General features: G+C 40.1%; 1 protein-coding gene across 1 annotated transcript in view; it reads right to left on the bottom strand.

The window, feature by feature from the left end:
* The window catches only part of piezo2b (piezo-type mechanosensitive ion channel component 2b), an 88937-nt gene that overhangs the window by 36494 nt on the left and 30686 nt on the right, over window positions 1–21757 (bottom strand). The window contains exons 8-18 of the mRNA XM_030402702.1: window positions 16147–16321; window positions 13222–13335; window positions 11853–11888; window positions 11077–11188; window positions 9203–9384; window positions 7979–8209; window positions 7159–7279; window positions 6784–6977; window positions 4876–5024; window positions 4069–4242; window positions 1030–1343 (exon numbers count right to left, since the gene is read on the bottom strand). Of these exons, the coding sequence (XP_030258562.1) occupies window positions 1030–1343; window positions 4069–4242; window positions 4876–5024; window positions 6784–6977; window positions 7159–7279; window positions 7979–8209; window positions 9203–9384; window positions 11077–11188; window positions 11853–11888; window positions 13222–13335; window positions 16147–16321 (1802 nt within the window). The remainder of the gene's footprint in view (window positions 1–1029; window positions 1344–4068; window positions 4243–4875; window positions 5025–6783; window positions 6978–7158; window positions 7280–7978; window positions 8210–9202; window positions 9385–11076; window positions 11189–11852; window positions 11889–13221; window positions 13336–16146; window positions 16322–21757) is intronic.

Genomic DNA, 21757 nt, shown 5'->3' with positions numbered 1-21757 from the left:
CAATGTGGGTAAATAATATAAATAGGACATAATAGATAAACAATGATGGCACTCAGTAAACTGCGTACCTTCATCAAGGCCTGATAGTCCCCTTTAATTCAATCAAGCCTATCTAGTGTCAAATAAAACATCTATATCAGCTCGATCCAAGGTTTTTTTTGTAAATTGTACTCACTCATAGATACAGGCAACCTTAATATGGCTGATTTTTTTTTCATCAGGATCCATGCATTATTTCCTGACAAATTAACAAAAATGTTGAAAAAACGCCCTTCTCTCAGTGTTAAAGAAAGTTAGAGCATAAATCCTTAATTCGTCCCTTTGTCCAGTTTCACATCCAAAGTCAGTGGGATCTATTCTGGGCCGAGACCGAGTCCTCCGTCAAAGTTTTCTAAAATTCCAATCTCTCCACTAGTTCTACTGACAAACCAATCAACAAACTGAGCAACAAACATAAGCTCCTTGACAAGGTAAAGAAGCAAAAAAAACAAAAAACAGACTCACTTAAAATAAGAGGAAAATTCTACAGTAATTCTGTAAAACGTTATCAATCAAAGGCCATTAGTTACATTATGTGCAGTGTAGATATTGTCACAGTAATCCAGGAACGGTAAAACTTCCCAAAAATGTATTAACGGAGCACAGTGTCACCTTTCCCCTTCATATAAACCGTTACCTCCTAAATCCAGAGGCTTTGCATAGTGGGGGAGCTAAATTTCATAATGTATTGACTGAGATGTCTTGCTAAATGTGTTGAGTAAGCAACCATCTGGGCCCGGGCTTAAGTGAGATTCAGATCTCTGTGAGCAGTGGCAAAAACTTGGAAAACATGGCTCTGGATCTCTCAGGCTTCGTTACACATGCATGAGAGTGTTTCACAGACTTTAGCCCAAAACCTTCGCAATTTCTGGGCAAGTGTTTTCCTCCAAAACCAGTATTTCAGCATGACACTGTGGCGCATGCTACAACAGAACAATAGCATGCTTTTCTGGAGTTGACTTATAACTAGACTGTGGACCTGCTCAGTACCTGAGCTCTGCTCCGTGCTCGGCTCGGGCTCCGTCTTCACACTGCAGTGGTGACTCTCCTCTGTGCTGGACTGCCGCGGGTCAGAGAGGCTCCCAGGCTTCTCACCAGTCTTGTCAGTGTCATACATCACCACCACCAGGGCCTCCTTCTCCTTCTCCTCGGACTGCCACTTCCCCTGCTCTCCTTGCTCCTCTTGCCCCTCCTGCTCCTCCTGTTTATCCTGCACCTCTGCTTCCTCTCTGGGCAGCGTTGCCTCCACTGAACTGGCGCTGAGCATGGTGAGGTCGGCGAGGCTGCCATCCTGGTGCACCAGCCTGAAGAGAGGTGGGATGACATTACTCTCAGAGACAGATGCATGCAGACTCATGCGCACATCTGTATTTCTATACTCATGAGGACCTTCTACGACTTTTGGATTCGTCTTCTATGACTATCTTTTATACTGCCATTTGTTTTTCTTTTAAGTGACGCAAAGATCCACTTCGTAGCTGTTCTGGAGTCTTCAGTCCTATCACACGATCGTCCTCAGCACCCCATCATCACATGTAACTTCCCATATGTGCTATGCTTTTGGTACTGTATTTGTTAGGGTGTTATCAGATGTCTTACTGGAATGCCCATATTGGCTGCTAGCGTTTTCAACAACTTTGTCATTACCATGTTGGTAGATTAATGTTTTGCTGATATACTAGTTTGTATTGGTTGCTTTTATCTCCCACTGCCTTCTGGGTAATTCCAGCTTCAATGCATCAACTGCAGCGAGCCATTTGGGACTCTACCCTAGTAATTAATGTATTAAGTTGAATACAGTTTTGGGTTCATCAAGCCTTTATTACAGAGAAAAGAGAGTTGATATGCTACAAAGGTGACTGTCATTTTCTACATTTGTTGACAGCAGATCCGTTTTAGATGTCAGGCAGTATTTTTTTATGGTTTATGTGAATAATGGCTGTTAGCTACAGAGCCAGCCCATCCCTAAGATAAGTTTTACATGTGAAAGAGTGACTTTCATCATGCACATACATGTCCTCCTGTTAACATTAACCTCACAGAAAGCAATATTTATCTGACATTAACGCTAAACAGCAGTCTTAAAAAATCGGGGCTGGGGAAAAATTCTACATATTTGAAAGATTTCCTCCCATTCCTATCGTTGTGAAGGCTCTCTGTCCTCATAAGTACATAAATACAACACACACTCAAACAAATGGTCCAGGTGGTTCTCAAAATGCGCCGATGCAAACGTCTGGATGGGAATTATCAGCTCTGCGTCCTCTAACTGAACAGCAGAGCAACATTTCATCAGGCATTGTCATTGATAAGCAGTGCACATTCCTTCTGCATTCTTTAAAACAATCTGTGTTGTTCTTATTTTGTTGTGTGTCTAAGGGATTGTTTCTTCTTGCAGCAGATAAGTGGTAGCAGCTGAACAGAGGCATCAACCGTTTAAATTCTTCTCAGGCAATGGGGCGAGGTCAAAGGTCGGGTTTGGCTTGCATGAACCGGCCGCATATCAAGGCAAGCATTTGGTTATCCAGCGGTCACACTTACTTGCTCTGTTGAGTGGGAATTTTTTGCTTGATGCTGCTCAGAACAATAAAGTTACACAGAAGTCAAGATGAACAGTGGGGAGAGAAACCGACAGAGACAGGCTGAAACTGACACTTGAAATCATTTAAAAATATCCACGTCGTTTTTATTAGAATGCATGAAAACTAGCCAAGAGGCTCCTGTGGTTTGGGCCAGGCGAGCTTTTTCAGGAAGGGGGTAATTTTCTGAGGTTCAGTGCAGAAAAAAGGGGGGTGTGGATCATTGGCAAGATACTGGAAGGGAAGAACAGTTCTCAGAGATTCAAACATGCTTGCTCGACAGTTTGTGAAACCATTACAGAAGAAGTAGAGGGGTCTTTATTTGGGAAAAGAGTGGATTTGGAGGAAAGTGAAAGATCCAGAAAAGATAAGAGTGAACCCAAAAAGGCCACAAGCAAAATAATAAAATTACAAAACCTGAAAACAACAAAAATCATGTCAGTAAAATACCTAAACTCTAGGATATTTCATAACAACATCAGTGGATCATCATTGGCCAAAAACAGAGCGACAGGGACAAGTCAGTGAGGGGGCAACAGTAAGAGGAAGTTGAGACTCAGAGGTGAAATGGGATGGTGGTGGATGCCACAGAAAGCGAGCAGATACCCACCTATCCATGATCAGATTGACACGCCCACTGACTTTAGCGTGGCTGCGTGGAGAAGGGTGGCAGAGGAGAGATGGTAGCGGGTCACACAGAGAGAAGCAGAGCAGAGACGAGCTCAGCAAGCAGCAGTGGAACAATGGAAAACCCACAACAACATGACAATAAAGTGAAGTGTGAATGTTGCGTAACATTCATCACACAGCGACAGACGGCGAATGAGAACAGTGGTTATAATGGGCGTTTGACAGCGCGTGTAAGTGTGATTATACAGAACAGAGTGAGATGAAAAGGGATGAATGTTTTCAACTCACGCTCAACTTAAGTGCTGGGGTTCAACACGCACAGATTGTCATTTACCATTCTTGACTAACTGGTATTGTGCATCAACTTGACAATAATTGTCAATGAACTTTCAGTATCTCAAGAGCTGATAAAGCCTCAGTCTGTGCCCTTCCTGTACTGTCACATTGAGTCACAGGAATCAGCTGTTTTTCTGAAAGTGGTGCACAATACACTCTTTGTTGTGTTGTAGATGATGAGAGACCACCCAGTACTTGACAAACCTCCTGATATCCTTTTTCATTGACCTCCCCCAGTTTCACAATTCTCCCATATTTCTCCCAATTTAGGACAATTTTTCACTTTTATTTATTAGTTAGTTAGTTAGTTGGTTATCAGCACTGTACAGTGTAGTTTTCTGTCCTGCTGGGCCTCGCACTTCTCAGTGAGCGAGAACAAGAATTAAGAAAGGAATACAAATACTTAAACGAGTTTCAGACGCCCTGGAGAGAAGAATTCCCATTTCGGTTTGGAAAAAAAAATAACAAACAGAAGTTGTCTCACCTGTAGATCGTGCTCTCCTCTTTGGCCACTACAGCCTGGAGGTCGGTGAGCTGGAGGAAGCGCTCGTGGAAATAGTGCAGGTGGAGAATACACACCAGCAGGAAGGAAGTGGGTATGAAAATCCTGGTGAACAGCGTGGAGAGAGAAAAAGTCTCCAAGCCCAGGTCATTCAAGCTGCAGATGTGGAAAAAATAAGAGGAAACAGAATAACATGAGATTTGACCACATACCTTTTGGTACCTGTGATTAAGTTAATTATGTGTCAAATCAACAACAATCAAATAACTCTTTATTCTCCCTCTCTAAAAACAGCGCCACATTCTATGAGTTAAATAAAAAGAAAAATAGACGTTTTGATGTTGAAATTCTGGCAAAGCTTCAAATCCAACTGTCCTTGTTGCAGAGGTGGCGAAAGTACACACATTAAGTAGAAGAACTGATTCAGCCTCTTTACTCAAGTAAAAGTAAGACAGTACAGGCTCTGAAATATACTCAAAGTATAAAAGTAATGAGCTGACAGAACCTCCTTTTTCGTTGCTTCGTCTAGCTGTGTCTGCCGATATGACCTGACAGGTTGAAATCAGTCTTGTGATGTTGTGTAGGCAGCATGCAAAAATGCAAATGCATTAAAACTAAAATAATGAACCTGTTTTGAAAATGTCAAAAGTAAAATTAAAAGGTTGTGAGAAACATAAATAGTCCAGTAAAGTGCAGATACCTGAAAAACCTACTTGAGTACAGTATCAAAGTATTTGTAATTGTGAACCTCTGGTAACCTGCTTGTCAGACGTGCTCGGTTGGGCTCACCTCGTTTCATTCATTCGGGTCATGCTGGACCAGACAGCCATCGAGTTCTCAAACTGGCAGGTGTAGACGAGGGTGAGGACCAGCATGGTGTATATCACCACCGACATCCAGAAGTATTTCAGGATCCTTCGCCACCACTCAAAGTGAACCTAGATAAGAATAATTGTGTTCATTGTGTCTCTGGGTTATGAATTCTGTGACATTTACAGCTATAGTGAATTAAATTAAACATGCTGCTCAGAGGATGTCTGGGTTTAGGGTGAGTGCTCTGTTTTATAGTGGAGGGGGTTATAAAACAGTCGAGAATACACTGTGGGCCATGAGCCAGCTGTACACAAACTTTATGACGTACTAAAATTGTCAGCACCTTCTGTCTTTGGGAAATTGAATTTGGAAACTTTACAGTGTCCCGCCCTTACACACACATACATACCACTTAAACAGCCTAATTTCAACTGATGACGGCACATTTTTGAATGCATCTAACTTGGTACTGGCCTCACAAGCAAAAGACCTCAACAACAAACAACAACAAATGTCCAGGGATATTAAAGCTGCTCTAAGTGTTGTTTATTTTTTTTAAAATTAATGTTAATTATTCTCTACATTCCAACAGTAATCACGGGTATAGAGTGTTTTGTCAGTAACCCATATCTCTCCTCCCCCTGCTTATGCAGTAAAAGAGACGAGAAATTTTCTGGTATCCCTGCCCACCTCATCCAATCAGGACAGTGAACTTCATAAAGAGTCTGTTCTGTCTGCTTAGTAAACATGCAGAGATCCAGATCCTGCTGTTCTCGTACCTACATTGGCAATGGCTGAACAGGGAAGGCTACCAACTGAAGCATTCCTGGTGACAGCTTATACTACCAACACGCCAAGCGATTTCAATAACGCTGGAAGAAAGAGAAAGAGGCGAAGAGAGATGCCTCAAATAAAGAATAGAGTTGTTTAAGTGTGGTGATGTGGAGAGCGGGAAGTGGATTACTAACTGCATAAAAAGGACAGGAAGTTAGCTAAAATGATGAAAGCACTTACAGCCGGTTGAAATATCACCGTCTGAATTACCTATAAATGCGTACATTATATTTGGAGATGGTATAGACTTCACACATCAGAGCAGCAAAAAAGTATCTGGGATTTCAGTCAAAATAGTATGTTTCTTGGCTTGAAGAATGTGTAGAAATGTTAAAAGGCAAAAATACATGTATTATGTCTTACCTGTAGTGCTGTTTATCCATCTACACTGTTTTGCTGTCAGTTGCACAGTTTCGGAAATATCAGCCAAAGAGATGTCTGCCTTCTCTCCAATAAATGGAAACAAGCTGGAACTAGGCTTGTGGTGCTCAAAGCGCCAAATAAATACATTTTAAAAACTAAACAGCAATGTCTCTTTCCCGATAATCCACAGACCTTTGTTGTGAGCAGTTACATGTAGGACAATTTTTCTACTCATGGAAGAGATGCTTGTTCTGACGTCATTATTGGCGTCCTGCACGGGTGAGCTCTAAACATATCTTATCTTATATCAGTTATGCCAGCTTAATTAGCTAGCCTCTCGTCCATGAGTGGATTTTTCAGCACCACAAGCCTAGCGCCATCTAGTTCCATTATATTTTGGAGAGAAGGCAGACATCTCTATGGCTAATATCTCCAAAACTCTGCAAATCAAAACAAAATAGTCTCAATGGAGGAATACTTCTGCAGGTCAAAGGAAAACTAGTCATTTTTGATTGTGAAGTGAACTGTCCCTTTAACATAGATAAATTGGTAGATATTGAAGAGAGATATTGGGAATATGTTCTAAAACACACAAAAAGAGGTGCACACCTTAACTCACCACTGTGTGTATCTAAGTCTGTGTGCTTCTGATGTAAAAATGCAACAATGCACCGCTGTGTTTAGTACCTGATAGAGTGCCACACAGGAGAGGAACATCATCATGTAGATGATCTTGTACATGACGATGGTGCCCTCGAAGCTGACGAAGAAGAACATGCCACCGCAGATGTAGATCCAGTATTTGACCAGCATAGCCATGACCATGCTGCCCAGAACCTGCATGATGTCCTGCTCCCCTCCCTCCTCAGACTCCTCTTCCTCTATAAAACACAGCAGCCAATCAGAAAACTCTGCATTAACTCACAACTTAGACACATCATCAGTGTTGAGCAAGTTACTTCGAAAAAATGTATTGTATTGCATGCAAAAATCATCAGCCATTCCTATAATCTATAATCCATATAACCTATAATGATAGAAAAACAGGAGTCCAGGGTTTACCCTTCTTCTTCTGATCCTCCACATGAACGTCTGAGAGACTAGCACTGTCCTCCTTTTGTTTTTCCAATCTCTCTGTGAGCGTTTGTCTCAGCAGCAGCCAGAAGCTCAGCATACACAGGACCTACACGCAATAAATAAAAAGTTTAGACACAAAGATGGCCAGCGAGAAAAGAGAAGAAGAACAAATAAGTCACTTGAATTTACTTTAACTTGCTGAGAGCATAATACAGGTGGTCAAAACAACACTTGACTAAACCTTCAGGCATGTGCTGCATTCATCTGGTATTTAAAGTACACTTTAAATAAATAAAGTCTGACTCAGGTGTGACATATAATTTCATCTCCGCTGTCTGTCTGTTTAATAAAACCATAGCATGGATGACAAAAACACATTAAGGCTGTAAGTCTGTGGTGGCCGACTGACATAATAAGGTCAGGCTCAGAAGCTGCGAACATCAAAGTCTTTGAAAAAATTCTAGTGTCAAAACACTACAAACCTGACCTTCTCTTTCTCGAGTACATCATTACATGACTTCCTTCCTTCTCTTATTTAAATAATAGTTTACTAGAGAGACACAGTGTGACAGTATTTAGTTTCAGAATCTCAGAGATATATTCCATCAACTGCATACAAAGTTGCTTTAGAAATCCTTGCACATACTAAATCATTCTCTCTCTTCATTTATTTGTGTTTCGGATCCACATGGCTGTTACTCAATCTAAAAGTCAGTTTTAATGACGATGCATGAATTTATAATAAAAACAGAAATGGTAGAAAAATCAAGGAAATTATTGGGCTGTTAATTTTTGACTTCCAAACCTTGGATGAAAGTGAGTGGAACGGATTGTTCTTCTTGACAAAGAACCCTGAGATTGGTTCCATGTTCTCAAAAGTCCAGATGTACTGCAGAACTATCAGCAGGTTGCCGTAGGCCACCATGAAGGGAGATGACAGCATGGCGTAGCGTCTCCGGTCCCTCACCATCCACAGCGCGCAAGACCAGATGAGGAAGACAAACGTCAGCCAGCTGACATATGTGATGCTCCACGCCTGACGAGAACAAATCACAGAAAGTTCTTTGTGAAAACAGTAAAGTTGTTAACAATGATTATGGTTTCCTGCCAGTATCTCGGCATGATGGACATGAACAGTAAATATCCGGACATGAATGGATAGTGAAGAATGTGTTGCCTAAAACAGAGCTGAATCTCACAACTTCATTCTTTGTCAGCAAAAAATAAATACAAAAGATTAAAGCGAGTGGCAAACAAGAACAAAACCCACTTCCTCCTATTTCTCAAAACACATGTGAGGGAAGAAGCATAAGAAGAAGGAGAAGGAGAAGGAGAAGGAGAAGTAGAAGAAGAAGAAGAAGAAGAAGAAGGAGAAGGAGAATAGAATAGAATAGATTCCTTAGTGTCACTGTTTTCAGAAGAAAACAACTCTCTGTAGCAGCTCTTTGTTTGACAAATATAAAAATATGGACAAAAATAGATAAAAGAACATTTACAACAAGAAGAAAAAGAAGAAGAATAAGAAGAAGACAAGAGAAAACAAGTGTAACTCAAATGTATTTAACTATGATTCATCCAGGAATGTTTAAACTGGGAACAGATGCTCTCCTGTTGCTCTGCCAGTGCTTCCACTGGAGCAGAGAGATGAGTTCAGTGCCTCGCTCAAGGATATCTTAATTGAAGCTGATCAAGGAGGCAGGAGTGTTTGGCATTAACTAACCACACCAGGATGTTTCCATCAGGACTGCGGGTTCAAACTTGTGATTTCCAGGATACGATGCTGCATTCATGTCATGTCAAATTAAACTGTAAATATGAACCTCTAGCTGGAAAGTCGCATTTTCACTGGAGTGGTTTTTTGGTCAGTTACATTCACATTACAATTAAGTCATTTTTGCAACAGTTTATTCACGGTCACTTTGAAATTAATAAATGCAATTGATTTTTAGACGTTCTCCGTTCCGACATCCAAACACGTGGCATGGGTTTCTGTAGCTCTGTAACAACATCTGTGTGCTGCGTCACTCACCATCATCGCTATGAGGGCACAGATGTAGCTCTGTTTCATGACAAAGTGGAAGATTTTGACCATTGCACCGACTCCTCTTTTCTTTATCCCGTCCACTCCCTCCTCAGACTTCTCCTCTCCTCCGTCCAACACGGAATCCTCCGGGGGTAAACACACCTCATACACACACTCATCCTTCTTCTCTGGTTGGACACATAAACAAAACTCACTGTTACTAATAGATACAGTACTGTGCAAAGATTCAGTGTTCAGATTCCAGTTGGGGACTATTCTGAAATCTGTGCAGCAGAAGCCAAGATACCCTTACTTTAAGTCCACAGAACAGGATCAGCTCTACATTTCCCATGATGCAACTCAAAAGCATCTTTCGTTAGATCTTCCTTGCCACCTATATCCTTCGAAATCTGTGCCCCAGTCTTTTTTGTTTTTGAGTCTACGGCTCCGTGGGACTGTACTTTGGCACAGCTTTGAGCTAAATGCTAACATAAGTATGCTAACACGCTCACATTGACAACACTAACATGCAATGTTTAGCATGTATGATGTTTTACATGTCAATCATCGTCGTTGAAAGTGTAAGCATGCTAATATTAGCTAATTAGCACAAAACACAAAGTATAGGGTGATGTAAATGACATTATTTTTGCAGGTATAACAGAGTATTGGACAAATAGAAATTTTGACCTGCTGATGGTTTCGTTTCGTTTTCTTCCGCTTTATCCATGCGGGTCGCGGGTGATGTTACCGCTTTTTTATACCACCTTTTTCAAGGTGGAGCGGGGGTACTGGGGCCAAATCCAGTGACTCCATGGGCAAAGGCCAGGGTACTCCCTCGATGAGTCGCCAGCTCATCGCAGGGCCCTTACTGATGGCAGTGGCTGCCACGAAGGTGCCAACTGCACATCAGGAGCAGTGTTGGGGTTCAGCATCTTGCTCAAGGATGCTTCAGCATGTAGCTTAGTCCTGCCCCGGGGAGCCGGGGAATTCGAACCAGCAACCTTCCGGTCACTAGTCCTCAGCTATACCCACTGAGCTACAGCCGCCCCCCTGCTTATGGTGCTGCATGAAACTCAAAATGTTATGACAGCAATCATATCGAATTTTACAAATACAGTAAATGGTAACTCATAAAGTCTAATTCTTTGTAATCCCTGTAGAAAGTCCCCAGTCTCCCTTTAAAAAATTACTCAATTTAGAGCGTTGTTGCTTTATAAGACCATTAAAAGCTTGGTGAAAGGCTGTGTACAACAAATTCTTAACTTGTTGGGCCTAATTGTTGATTGTTTGAAGATCTTTCTTACTTTATTTGTGTAAAAAATGTGGTTCCACTGATGTACAATATTTGCATATAGACTTAGGAAGTGATCATAAGTGGTCACTAAATGTAATCGACAGGCTTAAAGGAGGAGGTTTCATCATTTGGACACTATAACATCTGCAAGCATGACTAAAAAAATCTTCTCCAAGCCCAAAACAAAGTTGCTCAGGTGAGTTATTTTCTCAGACTTCACAAAGTTCCTTCCAGGTCACACGAGCCATTAAACAGCTGTATCCACAGGCTGTCGAGGACCCCCCCTATGTCGAGTAAATTGACTGTGCCATGTAAAAATCACTGAAGTGCCCCGTTAAGATAATTCTGTGAGTTCAGATGCAACAAACTGCAAAGTAACAGTACAAAAGAAAAGAGCCAAGACCTTAAAGTGTTGCGCAGTCAAAACAAAGTGTCAGTGTCTATGGCAACAAAAAATAAAGATGTCTGATACAGTCATTTTAATTCACTAAAATCATGTCAAAATAAAACAGAGGAAGAATATAAATCTTCAAATAGTTTTCATTTGTTTTAATGCTGTTATTTCATTTCATAAAGAGCTCACCTGTACCGTCGCCAGGCGGGTCCAGTTTATACTGAGGGGTTGAGTACAAGTCCCGACAGACTGTTCCATTCTCAGTTGTGACAAACTCAAAGGACGTTCCGTTGGGCACAGCCTGTAGATCATCATCATTAATTACAAACATGTTTATGTAACTGAGGAACAGATTTGTTAAGGTACCACACGACTGAAGAGCGTTCTGCCCTACAAAGGCAAACTGGAGTAACTGTGATTAAATGATTTACTAGTTGGATATTGAGCATTTATGCCAGATCTGAGTTACTACACTTCGGCTTTGTAGGGCAGTAGAAAGATTTGTTTTTACTTTTCACACTGCACTATATTCAACACAGCCTTTAACCCAGAGATACCAATTTAAAAGTCATAATCATACAATTGTGACCTTTGACAGGATGACCATTTCATCTAAATCTACAGGTCAATTTAAGTCAAAAGTTATAGAGGTTATATATATTAGCAGATGTGTTTCCTTCTGCTTTATTGGGCTCTAACACATTTATAGGTAAGGACATTTACAACAATAAAGGACAAGCAAAGTTTTATCTTCCTGACATTGTTTCCAACTCTGAGACACAGGAAATCTGTCCATGTACAGGCAGGATGACAAAAGAAGTTAAACCTGAACTTTTGAACTTGGGTTGACTTTGTTCTATGAGGATGCAGTGTGAAAAGCATTTTGCGCGGATTCCTTTTCTTGCAGCAAGAGTACGGGGTCAAGAGGGGTAAGGTGCACAGATTCAATCCAGAGCAGCCCCCACCTCAGTTGTACTGATGCCATCCTGGGTTGAGAGGAGCTAGGAGGAGAGAAAGAGCATACAAGGCAAGGTGTGTTATCGATGAGCTGCTGAAGTCAAAGGCCTTCTCCTTCTTTATAGTCGCCGATGAGCAGGAACAAAGTCGAGCAGCACTACTCTGTAAATCGAGCCCATCACTCATCTGTGTCTGCACACCCTAAAAGCTTTTAAACCTCAGGAGGTGGCCGGTGGAGACAGACTACAGACCTTGATATGGGAACAAGGTCAGAATGTGTGTGTGTGTGTGTGTATGTGAGAGAGAGAGAGAGAGAGAGTGTGTGCATTTCAAGTTGAAATCTTTCCAGGGATGAGTCTAATTTGGACGTGAAAGCTCTGGGAAACGAGACTTAACTTATGAAGACAATCAACAAGAGCCGGTTTCCTGTTTATTTTTTACTATGGCAGGGATTTTCAGTTACATTACAGCAACATGATGTCGATCTTTCATGTGACGATGCTGACGTGTTATCATCATCATCATTTTGCTGCTGTTTACATTCAATCCAAGGCTAATTCAAAAGATAAATGTTAAGTGTTAATGTATGTTTTTATAACAATAATAATATATAATCATATCATATAATTTAATATATTACTTTTTTACAAATTATACTAATATACCTAACACATATATGGTACTATATACACATAATAACACATTATTTATACTTACACTGAGAAATTATTGTATACATATACCTCTTATTTTATATTTATATTATTACTATATTAGATTGTTATATCGTATATGAACAAGCTGATATATATCAGTTTGTATATATATCCTGGAGTACATTATATCTTCTACATGTTGAAATTTACATACAGTATTTTACCATATATCCTGACATATATCACATCCTCTTTATGTTTCAATACAGGTTTTTTATATACATTCTGAGAAACATTATATAATCTGTGTATTTATATCAGTATTTTGATGCATATGCTGAGATATATTATATCCTATATGTTTATACACCGAATTTTATATACATCTTGAGATATATTATATCCTCCATACAATTATGGGTACAATTACCCATTATGTGTGTATATGTGAAAGGTATATTTAATGTTTGTAGTCTTTCTTATTATTTTTACCTTTTTTTCTGGGGGTTTGTCTTTATCTTTCACTAAGATTTAGATTTTTGCCCTCTGCCCTTATCTTTTCAACAGCTGTAACAACCGTGCAGCGCAGGATCAATAAAGTCTTATCTTATCTTACAGCGGGGTCTTGTGTATTGTATAATAATATGCAAACCAAACGATGATTACTTCATGACCAATAATCAATACTTTGCTATTCACGAGTGTATTAACTTTGACGTACGTTTTTCTCATCTGTGCCTTGGCGTGACTCCCACCACATGTGCCTCTTCCTGTTGGCTGAGTTATTTTGTCCGTCCAGATCTTCCTCTTCACACATATCATCGTCCTTCTCGTCCTGAAAAAACACAGATAGATAGTTTGGATTGTTCACATCTGCACCGCTGAACTTTGAAGTCAGGATCAGTTTTAATCAGCTCCCACTAAACATTGCTTTAGAATGTAGGAGTGCAGAATCTGAAGAGGAGCTGGATGACCTTTTAAAAGAGGAAATTACGCTGTTTTACTGTAAATTATCAGTGTTTTATGGCATCGGATTTCCAGTTTTTTATTTAAAACAGACAACATTCTATCTTGGCAATGTCTAGGTGGTTCTAATACAACAAAATTCTGAAAAAACTACATAAAAAGTAATTAACCTGCAGGATCTTCAAAGATCTTTTATCTTCCATTCACATTGTAAATATCATCCTTCAGATATAACTTCCCCATGTCTCATTCCTTTGATAGTTTTACTAAAACTGGATTGAATTATTCTGTTTTCACAGGTTTTACTGCATTGGTGAACTACTGCTGAATAAACACAGACAACAAACTACAAATCAAGCTTGAAATCGATTGAGAAATACAACAGGGCATCTGAATTTTTCTTGTTTTTTTTGGTGAAGGTGAGGTCCATCATAATCTGGCATCTTCGCCATCGAACAAACCTGTCAGCTGCTGATTTATCTCGCAATCATGTTTTATTATTAGCGACGTCTAAAGTGTAAGAGTAGGCGAAAACACACACACGCACACACACATACACACCCACACACTTCTCTGTGGAGAGATCAATAATGCATACAGTCCTGCAAGTTTACAGGGAAGTATTGACCCCTCTATAAAAACACTAATCTATAACTCCATTACAGGACAGAGGAGCTGAGAGTCGAGCTCTGAGGAGACGGGCTGAGTCCAGGAGAGGGGGTCTTCTTCTGGACTTTTATGTCCACATCTTCCAACATCGTACAGCATTTCATGGCAACTGAAGTAGTTCCATGATGAAATACAACAGTTCACTGATCAGTTCATCCAAAAGATAAACAAACGTTGCTATTGAGGTACTGCAGTCTTGTGGGTTGAACCTTGTGTTTCGGTTTTATTAAACCCACATTTTGATATTTCAAAACAGGGATTTTTGCGTCCAGCCCAACACAATGGGGGTTTTTCAGTCATCCAAACAACGAGACAACATACATTTTTAAATTTCAACAGTAACGTCCCATTTAGTTGCTTTTTTTTAAATGAATGAACTGTTTTCATTCATTCAATTTAAATCCAAGATTAAAAACTATGTTGCATTTTGTCTTTTTTAAGTTCTGGTCCCTCAGAGGTTAGAAAAAATTTACTTTTAATTACAACAAACCTCATTAACTCAATTAGTGTAAATTCAACCCCGATTTTAACTGATATTCCACATACAAAACTGTCAATCCATTAAACGATAGGGTCATAATCTATTTTAGTCTGACTTAAAAAGACATGCGTGACATAACACTAGAAAAAACTTATTCTTTAATGTTTTTGTCCTCAGACCTTCATCAGGTATATGATTCATCCTAATGACGGTCTGAGCTAAAACTACTAGTGACTGACCCCCAGCTAAAACTAAGTCTACAGCTTGTGATGGAATCACGCTAAAACAGACTGTGACACACGTATTCCACATGTCTGACCATCCGTTCATGGTCAGTTTCTAACCCACATCAGTTTTGACATATAAATGTGTTTTGTTGAAGGGATGAGCAACATTAAGTCCACAATTATGGCCCAGTTCACTTGTTTCCCAAAATTTACTTATCATGCTCTATTGCACCATATGTCCCAATTTGGCGTTGGGTCTGGTGTGACCCCGTGTAGTTTTACCTAATGTCTTAAAGTGGACAGGAAGAAGTGAAACTGGGATATAGTGAGTCACAACTTCAAAACAAATTCATGCTAGTGGTGTCAAGAGGGCAGCCCCTGGCCTCCTCCCAACTTCCTGCCACCCTACTTCTACTTCTGGTGTCCATGCTTGGACCACCGTCATTGTCATCATTTGAGAAAATCTGTCCACAGACAGACATAAATCCACCTGACAAAGTACTCAAAACTGCCTCTGTGGTAGTTCCAGGATCAGACTTTCACATTATGACACACACACGCAGACTCACAAGGTCAAAGCAATACCACCCTGCTGTCACAGCTGGTGAATATGACGTCATTTAGATGCAGAGTGCGTCCTTCTCACCTGTGAGTTTAATTTGTAAACATTTACACAATAACATCACTTATCATCATTTCATAAGTCATCAAATGTGGACCAGTGGTGTCCGAGTTATGATGTAACAGCTACATATTATTTTGCCTCGTGGCTCGCTGTAACACTGCTTTGTTACAGTCATGCTGTCAAAATTAGACCAACAGTGTCTCAGATAACACCTGAGCTACGGCGGACAGATCCAGCCAGCCATCGATCGTCCTGGAATCTTCCATCAATACAGTTTCTCTGATCACGAGGCCACCTGGCTGCCCATTTAATTCAATCTGTTTTCTATTTCAGTTCGCTGTCTGGAATTTACTGAGGAGCTGTGTTGGAGGTGTTGTGTGCTGAATTCAACTAAACAACATTGACACCCACCAACTTCTAGTATCAACCTGGTTTTACTGCAAATACAGAACTGAATTTCTGAGGGTATTTTTTTCCCTTTGAAACAATTTAGCGTCATGAAGCTCTGATTACATTATGTAGTTCAATATTACAAGGTATACAAATTAATCATGCGATTGTTTTTCAGCCAAATTATGGTTAAATTATTGACATATTTCACAGTACATGTCATCGTGCTTTGAACTAAAAATGTCTACTCTCAAGTGTTTTCGTTGCATGCCTGTCTGCTGTCCTCACCGTCAGCTGGTCGATGGGTTCCTGCAGCCAGAGGCGGATGAGCGTGGCCAGGGTGTAGTAGAGAATCAGCAGCATGATGGGACTGACAAAGTGGAACCACTTACGCTCCGGGTGCACGATGAGCTTCCACGTGCGGGAGCAGTTGGTCTGGACAATGGGGGAGATGCCAAATGTACTGCAGAGACAGACAGAAAGATGAATGAGGACGGGAACACTCCAGGATTTGAGTTGTAAAATTAAGAACTTTGAGTATAAATTAGCAAAAGACATTGTTGTATAACGTCATTTATACAATAACATATTGACCACAAACAGATGAAGCAAAACATTTTTACAACATACACATCAGACAGACATAGTGATTCTGGCATAAGGGATTGATTTCTGACCAAACAACTCTATTCCAATCAAATAGTTTGTTTTCTTTTCCGCTTTTCCGTCAGGGTTGCGGGATGTTGCCGCCTTTTATCCCCCCGTGGGGGGTTGCGGGGCTTACTGGGGCCAAATCCAGTTCGACTTATGGGCGAAGGCCAGGGTACACCCTGAACGAGTGGCCAGCTCATTGCAGGACCCTTACTGATGGCAGTGGCTGCCCTACAGGGTGCCAACTGCACATCAGGAGCAATTCTGGGGTTCAGTATCTTGCTCAAGGATACTTCGGGATGTAGCTCAGTCCCAATCAAATAGTTGTTAAGTAATTCTTAATTTATCTTTTTTTTTTTAAAAAAGGCTGCATATTTGATGATACCAAGTTGTCATATTTAAAAATGTGATACTTCTCTTGGTCTTATATGAAAGTTAATTGAATATTTTGGGGGGTTGGATTTGGAGAAAAACAAGGCATTTGAAGATGTTGCATTGTGCTTAGTCAAATCCTGATATACATTTTTGTTGCTGTTTTCTAATTTATTACAGAATAAGCAATAAATCCATTAATCAAGCAAATAATATCAGAATAATCACTTCAGAAAATAACAGGTTGTTGATGGCCTACTTTGTTTGTCCCCCAAAGTTTTATGCTCTATTCTGCGCTAACTAAGGAAGCTGCTTCAGATTTTGACCCTGACAAAGGATCGAAGTTGAATTCTTGCTTTGAAAGGCATGAGAGGAGGCTACAACGCAAGAATCCTCAAGCCTGAATCTTTTTTGTCATAAATCAGTGGATTCGATCGTTCCTCGTTGAGATAAGTGCATTGTTCAATTCATTACATTCAATTCAGCGTAGGCGGCCTTGGGTTCTCCATCTTTAAAACTAATTATCGATTCCAGAAACAAAGCCAGGATGGATGAGATGAAGCAGACGTTACAAAAGATTATAGGAACTGCAGAGTCATGCTGTCTGTGCTGGGTGGCCTATATAATACATACATTTTCACTTGGGTAAGAAAAAAAACTAACACAACTAACAAACATAAAATGTTATTCATACGTTTAATTTGTAATTGTTTATTGATAATCAATTGTTTTTAGACATTTTTACCTTTTTTCTTAATAAATGCCAAATGCTTCCTTCTCCTCAGATGGACTATAAAAAGAGCCTTTAAAGGAGAACTTCGGTCGATTTAAACATGCAGCTCCTTGGCTCAAGCTACCCTTGACTTGCCAGTACCGAAGACGCGAACAAATTTGGTCCAACCATTACAGAGCTCCGTGAACGGAGACTTAGCATTGAACGCTAACAGCATGGGGTCAGAACTTCACACTGTGTTTTAAGCGTCTTAACATGCTCCACATCTCACACCAAAAGTTATGCAACATCAGCAGACACCTTAGCACACAGCACTGTAGCGTGTATGACTCAAAATGAATAAAAAAGTAGTTAAAACTGTGTGTTTGTGCAAGGAGCTACTTACCTGTTTGTTGACATCCGTGTGTTCCGGTAGCTGGTAAGTAGCTCCTTGCACAAGCGTTCAATGCTAAGTCTCCGTTCACGGAGCTCTGTAATGGTTGGACCAAATTTGTTCGCGTCTTCGGTACTGGCAAGTCAAGGGTAGCTTGAGCAATGAAGCTGCATGTTTAAATCGACCGAAGTTCTCCTTTAAATAAAACTGATCTGACACGATTTACTGCGACTCCAACCAGGACTTTTGGCTCCACGGTGATGAAGACATGGCGGGGACGGGAGAGGCATGGAGTTTGCAGGTTTGAGGTAATTTGCAAGAAACCTTGATTAGAAATCATCCATGGTGTTGATAAATCTACCAGTATATGTAAATAGATTAACATTTTATGCGTGTGAAGGAGCGTCGACTCAGTGGAACACAGTCGCTGTTTCTTTGAGTTAAAAAACAGCCAGTTGAGGAGCTTCGGGCCACTGATGATGCATGCATGAACTACCTCATCCTAGAGTCTTTACTTTACAGTTTTTTCTTTGCAGACGATGTCAAACTCATAAAAAACATCACTGTTGATGTTATTGGGTCGAGGGACGTCTGGACTATCTTCCTCAGTCCGCTGTTAACATGACAAGCTCTCTGGATATGTGGCTGAAAGGGGATGAATGTAGCTAAGTCCAAATTATAGTTAGGGGTTCAGTGTTTTTAGAATTTAAAGATAGCATTGCCTTTTTATATGTTGAAGGGTTTTGTGAAGCAATAACAACAATATTATTATCTCTTACAGCTGACTTTCCCCTCATGTAAACAGCTTAAGAACCGATTGATGACATTCCCAGCGAGAAGATCTTCCTCTACGCCCTCAGCTTGGAATCTCAAAAATGCTCTGAGGCTAAAAGTCTGTTTTGCACCACAAAGGATGCCGTATGATTCACTCCTTTTCCTTCGAGCAGAATAAAGGTCATCTCCTCCACAGGAACTGTACTGACGTATTCCAGTGACAGACAAACAGATTTAGATGCCTCCTGAGTATTTTCCTTCTGTGCCATGTGGACAAATGAACACCCCCCTCTGACCCCATCACACTTCCTGAACGGTTTCTTGTTGCAGCTGGGGAAGGCCCACTGGTCACATGACTGGGGACTTCCATTGTAAGGGCGGGAGGCAGGAAGTGGAGTGGAAGCCAGGCCTCTCAACAGTCTCACTCAACACCAGGGCGACAGCAAGGCCGAGTCACTGTCAACAGGCACAATTAGGGCAGGCACTAAGGTGGCCTATTGTCCAATGGGGGCTGCACATATGTACAGCTGTAGGAGTTTCCCTCTGACCGGCGTGCAGAGGGGAAACGGGCAAGATCAGAGGACGACATGTAACTTTTTATCATCACATTGGGTCTCAGTTTTCGTGCGGCTGCCGACAGAAATACCTCAGCGCTGTGGAAAGTCAACATGAACACAGTGCAGGGACGGCACATGATGAAACAGGCCGCCTGTTCATTTTAAGAGCTATTAATGAAGAATCCACCCTAAACGCTCTAAATTTAGGACCTCAAATACCAAAATAAAGAGCTAGCTAGTGTTTAAAAAGTGTTTAAAACAATTACACCCACTTTCCCTTATTTACTAGCTGGAAAGTAAACAAAGCAAATTCATAAGTTAGTATTAAATTTAAGAATCATCTTGGATGAAAATTCTGATTTTTTTTGGTTGTTTTTTTGGTTGTATCAATGGCTCACAATGTTTTTTTGCCATTTAAACCTTCAAAATGAAGTAGCGTCCGCATGTCACCGCTGGCTTATGAGTATTTCTTTTTTCCATTTTTGGCTAATTTTAAAGATTTTAAGTGATATGAGGAGGTGGCTTTACAGTATTTAAAGACCCAAAGATTCTAATTTGCAAAAGAAATAAGTGATTACAGTTTTTTTTGTATTTTATACTTAGTAACATTTCTGTCTTTTGTCACTATTTTATTCTGCTTTTTCTATTTCATACATTCATGTTATCATCTTCTGCACTACGCAGCTGTGTAGTATTGTATTACTACCGACTACCGCCTCAGATGCTTCTACAGCTACTGTACTAAAGTTACAACAGCATTCACAGTTTCAACAGACTATTATTGCCTGTGCAGGTGGTGCGAGAGGGGTCCATTCATTGTAATGAGTGTGTTTTCTTTAACGAGAAGCCTGTCGATGCAGCCTCGTAATCACACCTTATCTGCCATCTGAACCAGGGGAAGGATGGGGACGACACAAGGTTTGTCCAAGGCAGTTTCAGCTATACATAGCTGTAAATAGCCCCAGTCCTGACACACAGCCGCACAGCTTTCAAATGAGAAACCGTGAGATCAATAAAACTCTGCAACACCAAGGGCGATGAGACAACAGCTACAGTGAGACAACAGCAGAGGTACCTAAGGATTCAGATGAGTAATAGAAGTACTGAACAGCAGCACGGTTTATATAATTTCTTCTCAATTTGCAACCCTAATTCCAGAAAAGTGGGATGGTGTGTAATGCATAAATAAACAAAATATGTTTACTAATCCTTTTTGACATATGTTAAATGTTTGACCTTATTAGGAATCATTGATTTTTTAAAATAAATGCATCTTCAAAAGACTCATCTGTTGCAGGGATGTGGTGAGATTCACCAGTTTATATAGATGATATTAGTACATGGGCTCAGTAAACACAACAGTTTTTTTTGTTGTTTTCTTTATGTTTAGCACAATGTCCCAAATTGTTTGTACATGCATGTGTTTTTTTTTTGCGTTTGTCTGTATCTTTGATTGGATTTTCAGTTAAGTAAACCTACTTGTGCTTTTACCCATAATGCAGGTAGAATATGATTTGTGAGTCTAACACGCTGTATTTTCTGTTCTATATTTTTGGCTGTGTGACAGTTGTTACTGTGAAGAAATAAATGTTCGTATTTTCGCCTCCCTGGAAGCAGTCATGTTCGAAGTCCCATGTGGCTGCCTGTTAGCTGGCAGGATATCTCAAAACTGTCTTTAACACATTCAAATTAAATTTGCTGGAAAAAGTTAGGCAACTGACTAATGAATATACTGTAGAAAAAGTTTATAATGTGTGTGTAATATCATGTGGACTCAGACGTTTCTCAAAATATTTAGTAGGCCACTAAAAACACAAAAAGTGCTAAAGTTCCTCTCTGGAGCCAGTGTTTTGTTTGTCCGTTATGGGTCTTATTAAGTCCCATTGCTGTGCTATCCTTCTGTCAAAATGAAGGCAAAAAATTGCATTAAAAAAAAATAACAATTTGTTCACGGACGCACTGTTCATGTATCCTATCAAGTGTATTTTTGTGAAGATTGACACCTAAAAGGAGTTTAAATATTAAATTAAAGCTGTTTATTTAGATTAAATATTGTTTAACATTGTCTTAAATAAAACATAAAATGTAGAAGATTGTCATTTCATAAATGTTTTATTTAGCAGATTTGGGTGCCAGTGAGACTTTAATGGTGAAGTGAAAGCATAAAAATAGATATTATCTGTCTTAATAAGTAATTAATTATTCCAAATGATAAGAACTCCAGCATCTAAAATGTCTGTATGTTCCTCCTTTCCTGCTGTTGCACAAAAATCACTTTTGTGTCGAGCACCTAAGACAGCATCCTTGATGTGTAATTTTTAGTTATGAGTAAACAAACAGCATTCTTTGCTTTCTAGGTTGTCAGTCAAACATAATGAGCTACGTGACTTTCTGCCACAGAGTCTGTATTCATTACATCTGTGACTAATGTATGTTGGC

This window comes from Sparus aurata, chromosome 21 (assembly GCF_900880675.1).
Source record: "Sparus aurata chromosome 21, fSpaAur1.1, whole genome shotgun sequence".
Taxonomy (NCBI): Eukaryota; Metazoa; Chordata; class Actinopteri; order Spariformes; family Sparidae; genus Sparus; species Sparus aurata.
The sequence above is the reverse complement of the archived record's forward strand: the minus strand, read 5'-3'. Positions and strand labels throughout refer to the sequence as shown.